Consider the following 21,197-nt stretch of genomic DNA (forward strand, 5'->3'; position numbering starts at 1 on the left):
AGTCAAATACATGAATACTCTACTACACGTATGAGTACTGTGAGTAGTGAGGTGTCCCTCAGTATCCATGGGAGTTTGGTTCCAGTATCCCAGTGGATGCCAAAATCTGCAGATGTTCAAGTCCCTTATATAAAAGTGGTACACTGGCGAGAATTAAAGATCATAGCCTCATGCCACTTCAAGTCAAGTTTTGTGACAAACAGGTTCCTAAAAAGCTTTTGGTTGTCAGAGCTTGGTAGATTCAGAATCACGGGTAAGGACTGTGGGTGTGGATGTATCCACGCTCATCCCAATGCCCAACAGACAGCATCCTCCACATGGCCAGAAGAGTGGCTCTTGTAGAAACTCAGAGCAGAGCTTCTCTTGCCACCTCGGCCTACTGCAAGAATGTTCTGGCACTGCAGTGCCATATATACCTCCCCTCTTAAGAATTGGGACTTTTTGCCTGGCGTGGTGGCTCATGCCTGTAATCCCAGCACTTTGGGAGGCCGAGGTTGGCGGATCACAAGGTCAGGAGATCAAGACCAGAACTGGGACTTTTCTTGGTGCCATAGAGCTCAGAGAAAACTAGAAATGATTTAGCCACAGAGACTGTCAAAACTGGCCTGGCCCTGTAGAAGCATTTTTTTGGATTGACTCAATAATAAGCATATGTTAAAAATGTAAACTTACAAGGCAGGTTTCTATGAATAAACTACCAATTTTAATGTTTTATCCACAGAAGATTTCATTTTTGAAAATCACCACTCTATGGGTATCTCTCCTCTTTAAGCGCCAATCTAAAACACTGCTCTCCTTTTGGTAATGATTCCCATTCTTGAAAAACCCAAATGTATTCTTCCATTCAACAGGTATTTACCAGGTACCACCTAGGTGTGCCAGGCTCTGCTCCCAACACCAGCTTTCCATGAGAGCTTCCACTCCAGATCCCTCCTCCAGACCCTTTAGGCACTCCAGTCTAGCGGCAGCTTTGCCCTAGATCAATCATCTGACCCAGCTTCCCAACAAGGAGGTGAGAGATTGACAGTAGGGAACCTATCAGGCTCATTGTTACATCTTTAGTATCTCCCTTGAGGCTCAGCACCCAGGAAGTGTTTAATGAATGGAAGAAGAGACAGAGGTGGGTCTGAATCCAGCTCTGCAATTTACTGGCTGTGTAGCCTTGGCCAGTAACAACCTCTCAAAGCCTCTGTTCCCCTGTGTATAAAATGACAATAAGAAGTACTTTATAGGGCAATGATAATGATTAAATGAAGCACTTTCACAATATCACCTGCACTGCAGGAAGTGCTCAGTAAGGGGTAACTGAACAACTGGCCCAGGACTCAGTAGGTGCTCCAGTCCAGGGCTAGGGCTGGGCCAGGGACTTACCTTGGCAGTGCAGGTGGCCCTTAGTGGCTCAATGAGTCGGTCCACCCTCTGCAGGACAGGTGCAGGACACAGGGTGGCCAGCCGGGCAAGCATAATGAAGGTCAGCATCTGCCCAGAGGAAGGAGACAGGAGACAGTTCTTAGTGAAATGGTGCAGGAGCAAGAGCAGCAGCCAGCCCTGGGAAAGAGCAGAGGCCCCACACCTGAAACCTGATGCCCAAGTTCAGACCACCATGAAGTCCTGCCAGAGTCTCTCCCTCTCTGGGTCTGTTTCCTCAAACGGTGACACTTTCTTTGCCAACTACACTTGGCTGACCCAAGGAGGATCAGATAAGCACCAGGAAGGGAGTCGTACTCAAGCTCAGAGGCGTACCAGTCAGGCAGATGCTGGGGATGAGTGAAGGGGGCTGCTGGGGCAGCTCTGGCTGACTGTGGCCAGGTGGGAATGCAGACATGTGGCTTGGGGCCACTGAACTGTTTTCAAAAGAAATCCCAATTTTCATGTAAAAAAAAGTCTCAATTTTTAAATGTTGACACCTGATTTCAAAACCAAACAAAAACTTTGACACCAACGAAACATGACTGCAGGCCTAGATTCAGCCTGTGGGAGAATAACTGTCATGTCTTTTGGAAATGGTCAAGTCCTCACAAAGAAGCCTTGCACAGCATAAAGAGTGGTTGTCTGAAATCCCCACGCCCTACCCATCCCCACACACTGACCCGTACACCCTACAGCAAAGGAAGAGGCCCAGCCCACGGCAGCGAGGAGCAGCAGTGCTGAACTTCATGAGCTATGACTCGTGGCTCTTCCACGACCCTGTGCCCTCGAACTAGACAAGATTCCCTGTCTCCCCTGTGAACTGGGCGGTGTTCACTCCCTCTCTAAAGGCTCACTTGAAGACTTGATGATGCAAGGCTGTGGGCTCTATAGCTGTCACACCCACCCTCCTCACCCCAGGGGGTGGCAACAGAGTGGGCTCCAAGGCTGCACTGGTGCCTAGGCCCTGTCCTGTGGTCCTGAGGGCAGGCCTGAGAGGATATGGCCAGACTGGACAGAAAGAACAGACTTGCTCGATCCTGAGAAGCTGGAGCTTTGGGCCAGCCCAGAACTCCTCACTCTGTGTTCTGGGGTGTTCTGGGCATCTACTGAGCCCCACAAGATGCCTAATACCAGGCACACCCAAATGAGAGAAGCTGAGTACACCCCTCCCGCCTGGAGCCTCCCGGAACCCTGCGGTGGAAGTCCTGTTCAGCTTTGTGTGCCCCATCATTTTTCACTAGTTCTCATGGCATACACTGGAAAACCCAACCCCCTTTCTCAACCAAGACCTTGGGGCTGGAACCGTCTTCTCTCTTTCTTGGGGATTGGCGGGAAGCAAGAGTTTAAAGCAATAATAAAGCCGAGGAGGAAACAGGCAGACAGGGAGTGCAGGAAGGAGCATCCCCGGAGCTCCAAGTCTGGAGTGGTCAGAGGCACACCCACTGCAGGAGGTGCAGCCTCACCACGCGCATCAGATGCTCTAGCAGGAGCACGCACTCCACCCTAGAAGCCCAGCGATCACACCATGGATCAGTAATGCACCAGGGTGTTCACAGCAGCACTGTCTGTAATAGTGAAAATGTGCAATCTACATGTGTAGCAGTGAGTGCAACGGAAATGGGAACTCCTGCAGCTGTGAAATATGACAGGACTGATATATACTGAAAAGCAAAGCAAACAACATACCGTAAATGTAAGTTAAAAGACTGGGGAAAAAACAGCATGTGTGGTGTGATCCCATTTCTAGAAAACAGATGTCATACACTCATCTCCACGGCTTTCAGAGCAGGGACCCCACCTCTCACACTGACCTCGGCGTGGTGGCACCCACTTAGTATCAGTTGGCTGATGAACGAGGGTCTACGTGCATCATCCCAGGAAACACTGAGACTGACAGCAGGCCTCGCTGGGTGGGGGAAGCTTTTGGATGATTATTACTCGCTTCTTTATTTGTTTTCATGAATCTTTTGAAACAAGTATGGGTTACTTTTGATTACTTTGTATTACTTTTTCATTATAAAAAGTGACTCATGCTTACAGTACATATTTTTTAAAGTTATAACATGGGACCGGGCGTGGTGGCTCACGCCTGTAATCCCAACACTTTGGGAGGCCGAGGTGGGTGGATCACCTGAGGTCAGGAGTTCCAGACCAGCCTAGCCAACATGGTGAAACCCTGTCTCTACTAAAAATTACAAAAATTAGCCAGGCGTAGTGGCGCACATCTGTAATGCCAGCTACTCAAAGAGGCTGAGGCAGGAGAATCACTTGAACCCGGGAGGCGGAGGTTGCAGTGAGCCAAGATCGCACCAATGAACTCCAGCCTGGGCAATAAAGTGAGACTCCAACATCTCAAACAAATAAATAAAAATTTAAAAATAAAGTTGTAGTATGGCAGTTCCTTATGACATTAAACACAGAATTGCCCTATGATCCAGCAATTTCACTTGTGGGTAAAGTGAAAAGAACTGAAGGCAGGATTCCAAAGGATATTGGAACACCTAGGTTCACAGTCACATTACGCATAATAGCCAGAAGCTGGGAACACCCAAATATTTGTCCAGCAATGGATGAGTGGGTAAACAAACTGTGGTCTGTACATACAACAGAGGGAAATTCTGATGTGCTGCAACATGGATAAACCTTGAGGACATCAGACTAAGTGAAACAAGTCGGTCACAAAAGGACAAATACTGTATGATTCCACTTACAAGGGCAGAATACTAGAGTAGTCAAATTCATCGAGAATAGTGTTTAATGGCTGCAGATTTCAGTTTGGGAAGGAGAAAAGAGTTTTGAGATTGACAGTGGTGATGGCTGCAAAGCAATGTAAATCTGCTTAATACCACTGCGCTGTGCACTTAAAAATAGTGAAGACGGGGTCTGGCACGGTGGCTCACACCTGTAATCACATCACTTTGGGAGGCCAAGGCAGGCAGATTACTTGAGGTCAGGAGTTCGAGACCAGCATGGTGAAACACAGTCTCTACTAAAAGTACAAAAAAAATTTAGCTGGGTGTGGTGGTGGGCACTTGGGAGGCTGAGGCAGGAGAATCGCTTGAACCTGGGAGGCAGAGGTTGCAGCGAGCTGAGATCATACCACTGCACTCCAGCCTGGGTAACAGAGCAAGACCCTGTCTCAAAAAAAAAAAAAAAAAAGTGAAGATAGTAACTTGTATTATTAATATTTCACCACAATTAGAAATGATTTCTATTATATATGTGAATAAACTTTAAAATTTTAAAAAATGATATAGAAAGATATAAAATGAAGAAACTGAAGTCTCCGCACTGTTCCACCAGCTCCAGCCTCATTCTCTCTGGTAAGAAAATGGCCCTGACTTCTGGAACTAGCTCTTGCCACTCAACAGTGGGGCTTGGAGCTCTTTCAGGTCACAACGTGAAGAGATGCAGCCCGCTCCTCAATGCTGCTAGTATTCCACAGCTCAAAGTGCCCTGCTGGGTCAAAAGTTTCATCTGGGAATTAATTAATTAATTAATTAATTATATTTTATTTTGAGACAGGGTCTCACTCTGTTGCCCAGGTTGGAGTGTAGTGGTGCGATCACGTTTCACTGCAGCCTCAACCTCCTGGGCTCAAGCCATCCTCCTGCCTCAGCCTTCCAAAGTGCTAGGATTACAGGCATGAGCCACCACACCTGGACAATTTTTTTTTTTTCTGGTTGCTGCCAAACCATCCTCCAAAGAGCCTGCCCAGTGTAGACTCCCACCAAAGGTATCTGAGGCACAGGTTCCTTTTCTTATCAGAAAACAACAATGCAGCTATCTTCACTGGGTGCCTGGAGTAGCGAGCAAGGACAAATAAGCATGGCCCCAGTGGTGCCTGACTATCACTTGGTACAGGGGCACATAGATCTGGCAGGGGGCTTGGTCTTACCCGGATGTCATAGTGGTCCTTCAGCCCATCCTCCACGTGGTTCAGGAACTCGCAGATATCCAGCTGGCCCAGGCAGCTCTCAAGCAGTGAATACATGCACTCAAAGGCCGCCTTCCGCACGTCCAGCCCATCGTCTACTGTATGTTTAAAGGGACCCATTTCCACCTGCAGGAGGGATGAAGGTTGGGGATATGGCCCCAGGGTGTAAGGACACCTCTTCTAGTTTCTGCTATAAACCCCACATCTCTATTCCACACTGCACGCCGGCCCCAAATCATGCCTTGTACTCTCAAGTCTCCATGCCTTTGCTCAGCCTGCAGTATCCTTTCCCCTTGGTGATAATAGTGGCAATAAGAACAATTATTCTTATAATCCACTGAGCAGGCACTGTCTGAGTGGTAGGCACTGTACTGAGTGCTTGATGGATGACGTTTCATTCAAGCATCACAAATGCCATCAGAAGTAAATGTTACTGGCCAGGTACGGTGGCTCACGCCTGTAATCCCAGCATTTTGGGAGGCCAAGGCAGGCGGATCACAAGGTCAGGAGATTGAGGCCATCCTGGCTAACATGGTGAAACCTCATCTCTACTAAAAATACAAAAAATCAGCCGGGCGTGGTGGCACATGCCTGTAGTCCCAGCTACTCAGGTGGCTGAGGCAGGAGAATCTCTTGAACCCGGGAGGCGGAGGTTGCAGTGAGCTGAGATCGTGCCACTGCACTCCAGCCTGGGTGACAGAGCGAGACTCCATCTCAAAAATAAATATTATTGATCCCATTTAACAGATGAGGAAACTGAGTTGGGCAGGTTAATTAACTGAGTTGGACAGGTTAAGGATATACTGCTTGTAAATGGCTGAACTAGAATTTAAAATCCAGGTAGGCTGGGCATGATGGCTGTCCTCCCAGCACTTTGAGAGGCTGAGGCAGGAGGAATTTGAGACCAGTCTGGGCAACATGGTGAAACCCCATCTCTACAAAAATAATACAAAAAATTAGCTAGGTGTGGTGGTACACGCCTGCAGTCCCAGCTACTCAGGAGGCTGAGGTGGGAGGATCACTTGGGCCCAGGAGGTCGAGGCTGCAGTGAGCTGTGACTGTGCCACTGCACTCCAGCCTAGGTGACACAGCAAGACCCTGTCTCAAAAAAACAACAACAAAGACACCCAGGCCTTTCTGAAGCTTTCAACCATGAAGCCCTGTTTTAATGGTAAACACCTTTTCACCCTTCAAAGCCCAGCTTAAAGGGCCTCAATGCTGCTAGTATTCCATAGCTGAAACTTATTAAATCACCTTTAACCTTTGCCCCTTGAATCCTTACTTTACCAGGTGGGCTCTAAGTTAAATGCATTCTTGGTGTATGATGGGATTATGTCACAATAGGTCCATCATAAGTTGGTTTCCAGAGGCAATCCCATCATAAGGTGAGGAGCCTGCTGAATGCTACTGCTTTTGCACCATTGTAAAGTTGAACCATTGTAAGGAGGGGGCTGTCTGTAATCAGCAGAGTGGGCATCTCTCTCCTTTAGGGGGCCATGATGAGCTCCTTGGTGGCAGAAACCAAATCAAGTTCAACCCTAAGTCCTGGCACTTGGGCTCAGTGCAGATGCTCAGTGAACACCTGCCAAACGTCAACATTTACTGGGCGCTGGTTGTGCGCCTGCGGTGGTACTAAACACTCACAGGACCTCACTCACCAAATTGCCACAGCAACCCTACGATGCAGACACAGTTAGCACCCTCATGTGCTCACGAAGAGTAACTGAGGCTCAGAGATGATCAGGTTGCCCTGGCTGGGGTCACACAGCTGGGAGTCAGAGCAGGACTTGACCCAAGGCATGTGGCCCCAGCACCTGCTCTGATGAGATAATAATGCCCTACCAGTGAGGCATGAGAGGTGGCATCACCCCCAGCTTCCCCAGGGTCCCCAGCTCTGCTCCACACCTCTCGGATGAGGTCCCGGCGGATCTTTGTCTCCTGGTAGAGGAGGGGCAGGATGTCATCTAGCAGGTCCCGGACTAGCGAGGGCTTGTTGTGCACAGCTGAGTTGAAGAAAGCCAGAGTCGCGCGGCGCACATTCAGATCTGGGTCCTGCAGGCTCTCCATGAACTCTCCTGGCAGAAGAACATGAGGGGTGCGGGGGATGCATAGCCACAGCACAAAGTCACCCCCGTCACCGCCCTGGCCATCTGGTTACTGTGCATGTGCAGAACGGGCTGAATGGGGGCAAGCTGGGAGTGGTGAACATGTACTTTGTGCCAGGCACAAACAACCCTTCAAAGACCAGATAAGAATGTGGGCTCTAGCCGGGCGCGGTGGCTCAAGCCTGTAATCCCAGCACTTTGGGAGGCTGAGACGGGCGGATCACGAGGTCAGGAGATCGAGACCATCCTGGCTAACATGGTGAAACCCCGTCTCTACTAAAAACTACAAAAAACTAGCCGGGCGAGGTGGCGGCGCCTGTAGTCCCAGCTACCCGGGAGGCTGAGGCAGGAGAATGGCGTGAACCTGGGAGGCGGAGCTTGCAGTGAGCTGAGATCCGGCCACAGCACTCCAGCCTGGGTGACAGAGCGAGACTCCGTCTCAAAAAAAAAAAAAGAATGTGGGCTCGAGGCTGACCTGGCTTCCATTCCAGCTCTACTAATTAACTGTGGGGCCTTGGAGAGCCTCAATGTCCTCATCTGTAAAATGGGAGTCATAATAGAACCTATGCTATAGGACTGTTTTTACAATTTAAAATGTGGTGCCTCAGCATTATCTTGAAAAAAAAAAAAAGAAAAATTTTTTAATGTGGTAATGCATTGAAGGCACATAGCAGAGTGCCTGGCACAGAGGATGAACTCTGTGAATGTTAACTTGATATTGCAGGTGAGGTTCTTAAAGATCAGAGCGGTCAAGTCACCAGCACTTCTCAGGATACTCCTTTTTGTACAGTGCTATGTTTTTGTTTTGTTTTTGAGACAGAGTCTCACTCTCTTGCCCAGGCTGGAGTGCAGTGGTGTGATCTTGGCTCACCGCAACCTCCACCTCTCAGGTTCATGTGATTCTCCCGCCTCAGCCTGCCAAGTACCTGGGTTACAGGCATGCGCCACCATGCCCGGCTAATTTTTGTATTTTTAGTAGAGACAGGGTTGCACCATGTTGGCCAGGCTGGTCTCGAACTCCTTACCTCAAGTGATCCACCCACCTTGGCCACCCAAATTGCTGAGATTACAGGCATGAGCCGCTGTGCCCAGACTTGTACAGTGCTATGATTTGAATGTGCCCACCAAAACTCATGTTGAAGCTTAATTGCCATGGTAATAGTATTGAGAGGTGATTAGGTCGTGAAGGTGAAGCCCTGAGGCATGGATTAATGCCATCACCACAGGAGTGGGTCAGTTTTCATGGGAGGGAGCTCCTGTTAAAGGAGAAGCTCAGCCCCCATCTCGTCTCTTTGTCTCCCATACTCACTTCTGCCCTCCCTTCCACCATGGGATGGCCCTCACCAGATGCTGGTGCCATGTTCTTGGACCTCCCAGTCTCCACAACTGTGAGGAATAAATTTCTCTTCTTTATAAGTTACCCAATCTGTAGTATTCTGCTATAGTAACAGAAAAGGGACTATAATATAGAATTTAAACTTAAAAAAATTTTATTATTATTATTCTTTAAGTTCTAGGGTACATGTGCACAACATGCAGGTTTGTTACATAGGTATACATGTGCCATGTTGGTTTGGGAAAAAAAATTTTTTTTAGAGATGGGGGGGGTCTCACTATGGTGCCCAGGCTGGTCTCGAACTCCTGGACTCAAGTGATCCTCCTGCCTCAGCCTCCCAAAGTGCTAGGATTACAGGCATGAGCCACTATGCCCAGCCATTATAGTTGAAACATTTTAGAATTGTTAATGTTTTATATACTTTAAAAGAAAGAAAATCAAGGATGGGGGAATCCCTAAATATAAAACCAAAATGCAAAAAACTGTATTTATTTATTTAGTTGTTTGTTTGTTTGAGTCAAAAAGACAGTCTCATTCTGTTGCCCAGGATGGAGTACAGTGGCACAATCTAGGCTCACTGCAACCTCCGTCTCCCGGATTCAAGCAATTCTCATGCCTCAACCTCCCAGGTAGCTGGGATTACAGGCGTGTGCCACCACACCCGGCTTTTTGTTTTTGTTGTTGTTGAGACAGAGTCTCGCTCTGTCGCCCAGGCTGGAGTGCAGTGGCGCGATCTCGGCTCACTGTAAGCTCTGCCTCCCAGGTTCACGCCATTCTCCTGCCTCAGCCTCCCGAGTAGCTGGGACTATAGGCGCCCGCCACCACACCCGGCTAATTTTTTGTATTTTTAGTAGAGACGGGGTTTCACCATGTTAGCCAGGATGGTCTCAATCTCCTGACCTCGTGATCCACCCGCCTTGGCCTCTCAAAGTGCGGAAATTACAGGCGTGAGCCACCATGCCTCGCCCACACCCAGCTAATTTTTATAGTTTTTGGTAGAGATGGGGTTTTGCCAGGCTGGTCTCTAACTCCTGACCTCAGGTGATCCTCCCGCCTCAGCCTCCCAAAGTGCTGGGATTACAGGAGTGAACCACCGTACCCGTCCTCAAAAACAAACAAACAAACAAAACTGTATTTAAAATGATCCACGTAACCACCCAGGTTATGAAGGAGAAAACAAACCAAGCCACTTTGAGTATTTTGACTAGCTGCCCTCTAGCGGAAGACAAAAAAACTATCCATGAATATTAATTTTCACAGAGATAAGAGTCAGCAATTCTCAGACTACTTTCTGTGTATTTCAGGATTAAGAAAATAAATATCTTGTAGATAATGGGAGCTGGGTTTCTTACTGTAAGAGAAAGGAGTTACAGATATGGAAAGGGGGCTAGACTGCAATAGGAGGCAGCTATGAACTCAAGGTTTTCAAGATAGGTGGGTAGGTAGGTAGAAGACAGGGAGGAGAAAGACAGAAAGAGAGGCAGGGAGGGAAAGAAGGAGGGACAAAGAAAGATGTGCATGAATGTGCATCTGGAAGCACAGATATACACGTGCATGTTTGTGTCTCTGCATACAGACGTGCATTATCTACTTCTGTCTGCTGAGAGGGCCTAGAAGCAATGAGGCCCCAATAGCAATAGGCACATCTAGTGTCCAGATCTTGGATTCTAAATACCATTCTCCACTAAAAGAAATCAGGACTCCTTGGAGAAATGGCTGATTCCAGGACTGGTGCAGAAAAGGTTTGCGATGAATCTGGAGCATCTCATCGTGCCAAAAGCAAGGATACACTTAAGAGAATGATGGAGGCTGGGCACGGGGGCTCACGTCTGGAATCCCAGCACTTTGGGAGGCCAAGGTGAGTGGATCACCTAAGCCTAGGAGTTCGAGACCAGCCTGGGCAACACAGCAAAACCCTGTTTCTACAAAAAAAAAAGTTTAAAAGTAGATAGGCGTGGTGGCTGGCGCACATCTGTAGTCCCAGCTACTCGGGAGGCTCAAGTGGGAGGATTGCTTGAGCCTGAGAGGCAAGGGTTGCAGTAAGGTATGACTATGCCATTGCCTTCCGGCCTGGGTGACAGAGTGAGACTCTGTCTCTCAAAAAAAAAAAAAAAAAGGAAACATGTCAATAGAAAATAGGAACCAGCTTGAAGCGCTCCCAATGGCCAACCAAATCTGAGACAATCTTGAGCATCAAAATTAAAGACAGTAATAGGTTATAACCCACAGAATGAAGTAGGAAGAGGCCATGAGTCTCTAATGACAAATAAATTGATAGATAAATAAATAAATAAATAAATGCAAGAGAAGAAAAAGTTCTTCCAGACAGTAGAATGCAAACCTATAACTATGGAAAGAATAATGGAACTAGAAAGTCACCATTTGGCAAATATCACAGTAATCATTGACTCAGGCAAGACACAACCATGGATGCTAAACCTAGTGGGCAAAAAATTGATGAGAACAAGGATGTTTACATAAAATACTTATTTTATGTACTCAAAAATTCATATTCATTCCAAAGGAAAAAAGGGAAACTTTAGAGTAGACAGAAACCCTGGCAGTATCCATCTGAACTGGGTGATCAAAGTTACCATCACCAGTCAGGGGACAAGCCACCTCCATGTGCCCCTGATGTGATGCACTGGGAAGGGCAGGAAGGCTCCCAGCAGAACAGGATGCAAGCTCAGAGCCAGCAGCCTCTTCTGGGCCCCTTTCAATGGTGCCGCATTGGCTCCCAGGTTCCCCATTCTCTGTGAGAACACAGCTGTGGGGAACAGGTAAGACCCGAGTTCACATCCCCGCTCTGAGTTTGTTTCCTCACATGTAAAATGGGGCCAGTCCTACACACCACGCAGGAAGCTGTGAGCACCACTGTGATGAGGTATAGTAAAGGGTCCGATGTGGTACCTGACACACAGTGAGAGCTCAAAAATCAGTTCAAATGTTCTAAAGCAAACAGGAACCCCAGGTGAAATCGCTGGTGGTGCCCATCAAGGGCAGCTCCCTCATGATGGAGGAAATCAGGCTGGGGGGGTGAGGCACGTGCCCACTGCACTAGGGCAAGGGACAAAGTTGCTGCCGATGACATTGCTAGAACTTCTGCACATGTTCTCCAGTGCAGAACGTGGTCACATCTGCTGACCCCTTGGTCTCACACAACAGGCCCCTGGCAGATGAGGATCAACACTTTTTTTTCTTTAGTGGTGGCAGTCTCCCACTGCCACCATGCCTAATTTTTTTTTTTTTTTTTCTTTTTTTTTTTGAGAGAGAGTCTTGCTCTGTCACCCAGGCTGGAGTGCAGTGGTACAATCTCTGCTCACTGCAACTTTTGCCTTCTGGGTTCAAGTGATTCTCCTGCCTCAGCCTCCAGAGTAGCTGGGACTACAGGTGCCCGCCATCACACCTGGCTCATTTTTGTATTTTTAGTAGAGATGGGGTTTCACCATGTTGGCCAGGCTGGTCTTGAACTCCTGATCTCAGGTGATCCACATGCCTTGGCCTCCCAAAGTGTTGGGAGGCCTCAGTTCCTCTCCTCACAGTGAAGGCTGCTTGGGCTCCTCAGGCCAGAAGATCCCTCAGACAGAGGCGATCTAGTGGGCAGGGTGGCAGGGGGAGCACTCTTCCCTGCCCCACTTTAGGGCCCACAAAAGCTAAGGCATGTGAGAGGCTGGTGGTTTTCCATTCCCAAGAGTCTATATGTTTATGAAGCATCTTCTCCCTCAGTTGCCCATGGGCCTCCAGGACAATTCTAGAAGATGCAGATAATAAGAGTTTCTCACGTCCATTTGACAGATGAGGAAAGTGAGGCTTAGAGGTGTGATGGACATGCCAGGCCCACCCATGATTTCGTGGCAGTAGGGAGGTAGGGATGTGAACCCAGGCCTTTTAACTGGAGGGCCAGGCCCTGCTGCCCATCGTGGGCATGCCTCCCGGGTCTCCCACTGCCCTTGGCTATTGGGTAGGAAACATCAGCCCAAGCTCAAGAACTGGTTGGGGGCACTGAACAAGGTGGGGGAGGCAGCAGGGAGGTGCTCACCGATGAAGCTCTTCAGGAGGGGGTCAATGGGATGGGGCTGGTCTGAGATAAGGAACTTGACCGCTGTGATGACGGTGCTCCGGGTGTGTGGCCGACCTGCAGAACAAGAAGAGGTGGAGGTGAGTCAGTGAGGGGCAGGGGCCAAACCTGGATGCTTACAGGTCAGAAGGTGCTGAGGCTCCTCCCCCTGCTTCCCTGGAAGACAGACCTGTACCCCCTCCCCATCTCTGGGAAAGTGGATTCTACCATTTCCCTTGGCAGCCTTGAATCTCCCCTCAATCTTTCATGCTGCAGCTGAAACAGTAGGACTGCCAGTGCTTAGGTAACCACACCACAAGTTGCAAACAGGGAACCGATAACGAAGACAGGAACTGCTCTGACAAAGACTTTCCCTCAGGCCTTGGGATTTTTCAGACATGTTATCTCAATTAGTCCTAACAATGATCCTATTAATTAATAATGATAAAATAGTATTAAAATCACCAATAAAAATAATCTCTTTGACACATGAGAAAAGAGAGACTCAGAGAGGCTAAGTTCATGTCTAAGGCCACACAGCAGATTCAGAATTCCTGGCTGGGCCCTTCCTCCTGGGCCTGCGTTCTGGCTGGTGGTCAGGGGGGCCTAACAGAACTCTGATCATCTCCAGGCTCGGTCACGGACAGCTCGCTTACTTGTGCTCTGCTGCTTGCTTTCTGAGTAGAGAAGCTGAATAAAGAGGGGGAGGACATTCCCTTAATAAAAGAAACAAATGGGTGGATGCTCCACCTGCCTGAACCTCTCCTCGGTGGCTTGCCCCCCTTGCCCCCCACCCAACCCCCAGCACACTGCAGCGAGCGGGCTAAGGTGCTTCCATTACACAGGCTTTACGTTCAGCCTCAAGGAAAAGTTTACCAACTGGTGCTAAGGCATGAATGAATGGAAGTTACTGAACTCAGACTTTTAGCTTTTACCTCTTTCTCTTGCCAGCCTGACTGGCTCCCAGGAAGATTTAAGGCGGCTGATGAAGACAGGCACAAGACAGTAAGATTAAGTGAACTGAAAACAAGAACAAGGCCAAGGACGACTGAAGGCAGGGAGGTGAGAAGGAGACTAGAAGGAAGACGTACAGACAGCATCAGTTAGGAAGTTCCAGGAACCTACTAGAAGCAGGCCACTCATCTGGCTCTAAGCTTCCCAGCAGTTGGTGGTAAAAAGGAAATGTGACCAGGTGGCTGGTTCAACAGAATACGTGGGACAGAAACAAATAGGTGTTTAGGCAAAGCAGGGCTCCTCTGCATCTTAAGACTCTCGTCTGTCAAGGTTCTTTGTGTGATGTAATAGATAGTGTTCTCAACAATGTTCTTCCATCTACAGTCATGAGGCCAGACAACTGCTTCTTATGAACCCAGCAACCCAAGAAAGCCTTAACTGAAATCACTAACATACCTAGTAACAGCAGCAGCTCTCAACTCAGTATTAATTACTGTAGGTACCACACAGTGTACCAAACACTGTACCTGCGTTCTGTCAACCAGAGCATCCACTGGTTCCGTAAGGGGCCAGCTGGCCAGCTTGAAGCCCACTGGCCTTTCATTCTGGGGACTCTCCCTTTCCTAGGAGCCCCATGACCCCACCTGCCTGCTTTCCACCTCCTGAAGCTAAGATACCTGGTGTGCCAAAACGTGACAAACCAAAATGCCTGCCCCTCCTGGTTTTTGCCCAACCCTCCCCAAGCCTCAGGGGCATGTCAGCCTGTCCCAGTCCATACTGACATCTGCTCATAGCTCAGGCTAGCTGAAAAGAGCTGACCCTCTGCAGGTTGCAGTCTATGGCTACTCAGAAAACTGTTTTTGTTGACCTCTGTGTGGAGCACGAAGCTACTGTTCATGTCAAGGATTATGAAGTTGGCATCATGAGTTTTTTTTTTTTTTTTTTTTTTTTTGTAGAGGCGGGGTCTCATCATGTTGCCCAGGCTGGTCTCAAACTCCTAGACTCAAGTGATCCACCCACCTCAGCCTCCCAAAGTGCTGGGATTACAGACATGTGCCACCATGCCTAGCCAACATCATGAGATTTTTAAGTGTATTTGTGGTAGGGACCTATCAAGGACCCTGTCCCTTCTATCCCACAGTCCCACAGAAGGAAGCCTTTAAGTCTCAGGTATCACTGTGTTCCTCTGTAGCTTCCTTGCCTCTGTCGCATAGATACCATGATTCTTGTACCCAATGACTTGAAATAGCTCACTCTGCCCCAGCTGCTTGGATGCTCAGTGGCAAACTGCCCACCTCCGCGCTGGGTTGCCTTGCCCACACCTGTGTGCCTACCTGCAGCAAGCTGCTTCCGGAAGCGGGGCAGAAGGAACGAAGGGTTCACAAGGACCAGCTTCCCAATGCACTCGGCCACCACCCCCCGGGTACCCTCCTCGGCGCCCTCGCAGCGCCGGAACAGCAGGGCCCAGATGTCCTCAGCGTAGGGCTTCAGGCTGTCAGGCTGGGCGGCCCCCAGGGCCTCCCTAAGTGAGTGCAGCAGCAGGTACTGTCGTCGGGGCTCAGCCTCGATCTGCTCCAGCAGGAAGGGCAGGAAGTCAGGCAGGCTGCCAGCACCCACGCGGCCCAATGCATAGGAGGCCGCAGCCCTCACATCCTCACTGGGTGACCCCAAGGCTTCCAGGAGCACTGCCTTCAGCTCCCGCTGGGGGCCTGGCCCAGCCACCTGACCCACCTCAGCCAGCGACAGGAATGCCAGGACTTTGACCCCTGTGCTGGAGTGGGGCGACCTGGCATCGCAGACCAGACGCTTGGCTGTGCTTGCCGCCTCTTGGGGACAGGCAGCTGAGAGAGCTGCCACACACCGGGCCAATGAGTGGAACACCTGCTTGTGCAGGCCAGGCCCACCATCCACAGCCTGCTCATAAACAGGAGCAGTAAGCAGGCTGATGAGTTTGGCATAGTCCACACACGGGGGACGGGTCCCCACCAGGGCCTGCAGGAAGCCTTCAGCGGCTGCCAGAACCCCGGCTGGCAACAGGGGCGAACGCAGCAGCCGCAGCAGCTCTGAGAGCACAGGGCCACTGACCTCTACCAAAGAGGCTGGCTGGGCCTGGGTCACTGTGGCAAGGAAGTCCACAGCCAGCTGGGCCACATGCATGTCACTCTCGTTGACCAGGGCAGGCAGCTCAGCCAGCACAGCCTGCACGGCAGACGGTGGGAGGCTGAGGCCCTGGCTCTGGGCCAGGGCATCCAGGGCTGCCAGTGTGGCCAGTCGCAAAGCCCGCTGATTCTTCCGCAGGAATGAGGCCAGAATGGGCAGTGCCTCGGCCAGGATGGGCTGTAGATCAAGCTGCAGTGGGGACACAGCCACCAGCGTAAGCGCCTTGACGGCAGGCAGCCGGGTGATCTCATTCCGCAGGCGGTCCAGGAGGAGCAGTAATATAGGCTCCAGCTCATCCCCAAGCTGGTCACCCAGGTGGCCTACAAGGTGGCCCATGCAGGAAATGGCCCGCTCCTTCACCTCCTGGTCCAGGTCAGTGGCACGGAGTCGCGCCAGGGTAACCGCAGACATCTCTCCAACATACGGCTCAGGATCCAGTATCCGAGGCCTGTCCAGCGGCCACAGGGCCTGCACCAACTCCTGTAGCACCACCAGGGCCTCGGCTGCAATCTTATAGAAAGGGTCAGCCACACAGGCCATCACAGGTGGCAGGAGGGTGGGCAAGTGTGGGTGGAAGGCCTCAGCTGGTTCGGTGCCCAGCAGCCCCTGCAGAAAGGCCAGGGCATCCATCCGGATGGTGGAGGAGCTGGAGCGGTCGGCCAGCGAGAAGATGATGCCTGTAGGGTGAGTGCAAGGGTTATGAGGCCACCGCCTCTGATGCAACGCGGCCCTCCCTGGAAGCAAGGCTGGGGTACCTACAGGTGCCTGAGCTGGACTGAAGCACCTAAACTCTTCTACAGAAGTTTCCAAGAAGTCAGCGCTGACCAGTGGCCAGGGTTGAGGGAAACATGTCCAGGGAATTCATTGGAACCAGCCTTGTTCTCACTGCTGGTAGTGGGAGGCCACTGGAGACTCTTGACCAGGGACTGAGCCTGGGACTGGGTCCCAGACTCTCTCAAAAATTGGAGGCTCAACTCAGGGGTGGGGTCTGGGTTCTGGAAGTGGCCCAGAACAGCAGATACCTGGTTGCAGTCCAGCCTACCTGATACCAGCACAGGCATGTGCTCAGCCAGGCTGCCGGGGAGGACGCCTGCCAGCTCGGTGAGGAGGCTGAAGCATCCCTGGCGCGCTCTGATGCTCCGATCTTTAAGCTGCCGCTGCAGGGCCTTGACCACAAGGGGCACCTGTGGACAGGAGTGGGAAGTCAAGGTCAGGGACCACCAAAGAAACCTCCCAGGCTGCCCACTACCAGGAGGCTTTGCCAGACACATCCCCAGGGAGGATTCGGCATCAAGGCATCTCCCAAGCACTCATCCTTCACTCTGTGCCAGGCTTTTGGTGACTGCACACAGACCCTTGGAGGGTAGGCATATTTCCCACATCCATTTTACAGGTACAGAGAGACCAAGCAACTTGCTCAAGGTCACCCAGGCAGGTTGGCTGTCACTACCACACTCCAGAAGCCTGGCTGGCTCTCGCCCCCTACCCCGGGGACCCCTTCCCTTCCACAGCTGGATGTTCTACCCAGGTGAGTTTCCAAGTCCAGGGACACTAACAGTGAGTGGCTGGGTGGGCAAATTGGGGGTAAGGGGTGGAGGTGAAGGCACACCCACCTGTCCACGTAGCATGTGGAGGTTGCTGCCGGTCTGGGTGGGTTCCTCCATGGCCTCCAGCCATCCCTTTGGAGGCCGCGTTTGCCGCAGCAGTACGATGTAAGCGGTGAAGACATCAGCCTTGACATTCTCCTCGCGTTCTTTGAAGCGGCGGATGAGCACAGGTGCCAGGGTGCAGTGGAAATCAGGCAGCAGGTCAGGCCGCGAGCTGATCAAGGCTGCGATGCACTTGGCTGCTGCCCGGCGCACCTTCCAGCTCATGTCATCATCATCGCTGTACTCATCCTCACTCTCTGGGGCAGGAACAAGACACACGTGGAACCCTCGTCTCCCAGGACAGGTCTGCGGCTCGGGGGAGAAGGGATGGGGAGGAGAGGAAGCCGGGCACTGTGCTTCACTTTTTGCTGATCAGCTTTTATAGATACCCTTTGGGGAACATTCCCTACCTTTTAACGGGCATCTACTGTGTGCTACAGATGGGGCTAAGTGTGTCAAACCCATAATCTTATTTTAGCTTCATGATGACCTTTTGAGACAGGGATTATTTCCCCATTATAGAGGTGAGGAAATTGGGGTTTAGAGAGAGGAAATGGATTGCTCCAAGTTAAGGAAATACTTTGAGTTAAACTACAGTCCTCCCTGCCTCCAGACCCTTAATTGTCTGGACTGTACCAGGGAAAAAACAGACTTCCAAGTCGTCGTGTAGACTTGGAGAATCAATTTGGGGCACGAAACTCATCTTTTGACATGAGGTTTCACTATGTGATGCTTCGTTTACTGGGACTCCAGAAGGGAGAAGGGACAGAGCCTCCCTTTGGCCTCTTCTCTTGTCTGATCTCTGCCTCTCAAGGGTCCCGATTTCAAAGGCTTCCAGGCAGGACTAATAGAGAGGAAATGCTGGGTTTGTGTGGCTTTCTACCCCACAATCTCCCTGAAAGTCAAGGGCTCATGCAGTCTTTACCATCACCTCAGAAGTGAAGGTACTGCCGAGCCCCATTTTACAGATGACAAGACTAAGGCTCAGGGCGGGTGAGACTCTCAGGGCACGCAGCGAGGAACAGCAGAGCTGAGATTCAGGCCCACGAGGCCCAGCCCTATCACCTGCAGAGGCACTCAGGAGGCTCAGAGGAGGACAGTCTTGCCTGGGAGCGCCCCGAGGCACAGGCTCAGAGTCCAGCATGGCCTTGCCCATACCACTCTGTGGACCACTTGGACCCACAGGGTGGTGTCTGGGCAGCCACAGTGGGCCATGGCCAGCGGGCAGCACAGCAGCCATCCCCTCTGATGGACCACTGTCACCCCCACAGAAGGCCACCCATCAACACACAGCTTTAGCTCCCTATTACTGACAAGTGTCCCACCTCCCTGGCTTGGCATTCAAGGCCCCCACATGCCTGTCCAGTCTCATCTACCATCCCACCTTGTTCCAAGTACCCCATCAGGCTCTAAATCCATCGTCTCCATCTATGCTCTGCCTTCAGGCCTAGCGGCATCTCTGCCCTGGAAATCTATCTGAATGACAGACAGGACCACAGGCACAGGAGGAAAGAAGCTATCAAGTCCACCCCCATTGAGATATCTCACTCCTCTGCCAGTGCCTGCCATTCCACCATCAGGGCTTTCCTCTGCTGGGTTAAAGACATTATCTCCCGAAAGCCATTCATAAAAGGGTACACAGTGGCAGTGCAGAGGTGGGGGAGTCTGACAAACCTGGCTCCAAGGCCCAGCTATGCCAATTCCTAGTTGTGTTATCTCAGGCCACTCTCTTCTCAGTATGTGTCCTTGTCTGCAACACGGGGTAATAATATCTGTTTTTCTGGGGTTATTGTGAGGAACACAACCAGCAAATGCTCAATAAATGACAGCAATGACTACTATCATTACTGTGGTCTATGCAGTCACAGCAGGTGGGACTGGAGCTTGAGGAAGAGCTGGCATCAGGACAGGGGCATCAAATGTGACCACTGTCTTTGGCTGGAGGATCCCAGGAAGGCTGTGCTCACCTCCACCCTCCAACCCCAACGATGGGCTATCCACCAACCTTGCTCACTGAATTCACTATCCTCTGTCTCCATCTGCTCGTCATCCTCATCACTGTCGTAGTTGTAGTTGGGGTCATGTTTTATGTACTGGAGGCAGAGGCTGGTCACGTTGGGCACGTGAGGGCCCATTTCCTTGGGGCACCTGTGGGGTAGGATGAGGAATGCTTTGCTGGATCCAGTCAGGATGGGAGTAGGGGGTAGGGCCCAACGGGAGTCCTGAAATTTTACTGCTTTGAGGCCAGCATCCCCACCAACTTCCCAAAGGAGTCCCCAGGCAATCCCACCATACATACTTCCTCAAGAAGGCCTCAAAAGCCTGGAGGCAGGACTCCCGGAGCTCATCATCATCCAGGTTGCAGAAATCCTCCACCAGGGGCACCAGGCGGTCCAGGTGAGCCCCTGCAGGGCCAGGTGGGTCACTGAACCCAAGCCAGACACTCTCATGGAGTTCCCCCAGCCCGCAGCACTCAGCCTGTCCCCCCGCACCTACAGCCCTGCCACACCTACAGCCCTGACCACTGCAGATTCAACTCAGAGGTTTCATAGTTCAGGGTTCTAGCCCTGACTCTGCCACCCAACTGCTATGGGACTTTGGGCAGGTCACAACATTTCTTTGACCTTAGCTGATTTTCACAACAAGGATAACAGGCCTAGGCGGGCAGATCATGGGATCATGAGGTCAGGAGTTCAAGACCAACCTGGCCAACCAACATCGTGAAACCCCGTCTCTACTAAAAATACGAAAACTAGCCAGGTATCAGTAGCGTGCACCTGTAGTCCTAGCTACTCTGGAGGCTGAGACAGGAGAATCGCTTGAATCTGGGAGGTGGAGGTTGCGGTGAGCCGCGATTACACCACTGCACTCCAGCCTGGGCAACAGAGTGAGACTCTGTCTCAAAAAAATAAATAAGTAAGTTTAGTCTATGCCTCCTGGGCAGAGATTTTGTGAAGATAAATTATATAAAGATAAATAGCTGGCTGGGCGCGGTGGCTCACGCCTGTAATCCCAGCACTTTGGGAGGCTGAGGCGGTCGGATCACAAGGTCAGGAGACTGAGACCACGGTGAAACCCCATCTCTACTAAAAATACAAAAAATTAGCCAGGCGCGGTGGCGGGTGCCTATAGTCCCAGCTACTCAGGAGGCTGAGGCAGGAGAATGGTGTGAACCCAGGAGGCGGAGCTTGCAGTGAGCTGAGATTGCGCCACTGCACTCCAGCCTGGGCGACAGAGAGAGACTCTGTCTCAAAAAAAAAAAAAAGAAAAAGATAAATAGCTTAGGCCAGGCACGGTGGCTCATGCCTGTAATCCCAGCATTTTGGGAGTCCAAGGCAGGTGGATTACAAGGTCAGGAGATCGAGACCATCCTTGGCTAACACGGTGAAACCCTGTCTCTATTAAAAATACAAAAAATTAGTTGGGTGTGGTGGCACACACCTGTAGTCCCAGCTACTCAGGAGGCTGAGGCAGGAGGATTGCTTGAACCTGGGAGGTGGAGGTTGCAGTGAGACAAGATAGCGTCATTGTACTCCAGCCTGCGGGACAGTGAGACTCTATCTCAAAAAAATAAATAAATAAAAATAAA

General features: G+C 50.8%; 1 protein-coding gene across 1 annotated transcript in view; it reads right to left on the bottom strand.

Moving 5' to 3' along the window:
• Positions 1–958: 958 nt before the first annotated feature.
• The window catches only part of CAND2 (cullin associated and neddylation dissociated 2 (putative)), a 34,892-nt gene continuing 14,653 nt past the window's right edge, over positions 959–21,197 (bottom strand). The window contains exons 6-15 of the mRNA XM_031935085.1: positions 19,908–20,013; positions 19,614–19,756; positions 17,573–17,865; positions 17,002–17,143; positions 15,134–16,636; positions 12,828–12,923; positions 7,253–7,422; positions 5,309–5,473; positions 1,372–1,479; positions 959–997 (exon numbers count right to left, since the gene is read on the bottom strand). Of these exons, the coding sequence (XP_031790945.1) occupies positions 959–997; positions 1,372–1,479; positions 5,309–5,473; positions 7,253–7,422; positions 12,828–12,923; positions 15,134–16,636; positions 17,002–17,143; positions 17,573–17,865; positions 19,614–19,756; positions 19,908–20,013 (2,765 nt within the window). The remainder of the gene's footprint in view (positions 998–1,371; positions 1,480–5,308; positions 5,474–7,252; positions 7,423–12,827; positions 12,924–15,133; positions 16,637–17,001; positions 17,144–17,572; positions 17,866–19,613; positions 19,757–19,907; positions 20,014–21,197) is intronic.

Source organism: Piliocolobus tephrosceles, chromosome 2 (genome assembly GCF_002776525.5).
Source record: "Piliocolobus tephrosceles isolate RC106 chromosome 2, ASM277652v3, whole genome shotgun sequence".
NCBI lineage: Eukaryota > Metazoa > Chordata > Mammalia > Primates > Cercopithecidae > Piliocolobus > Piliocolobus tephrosceles.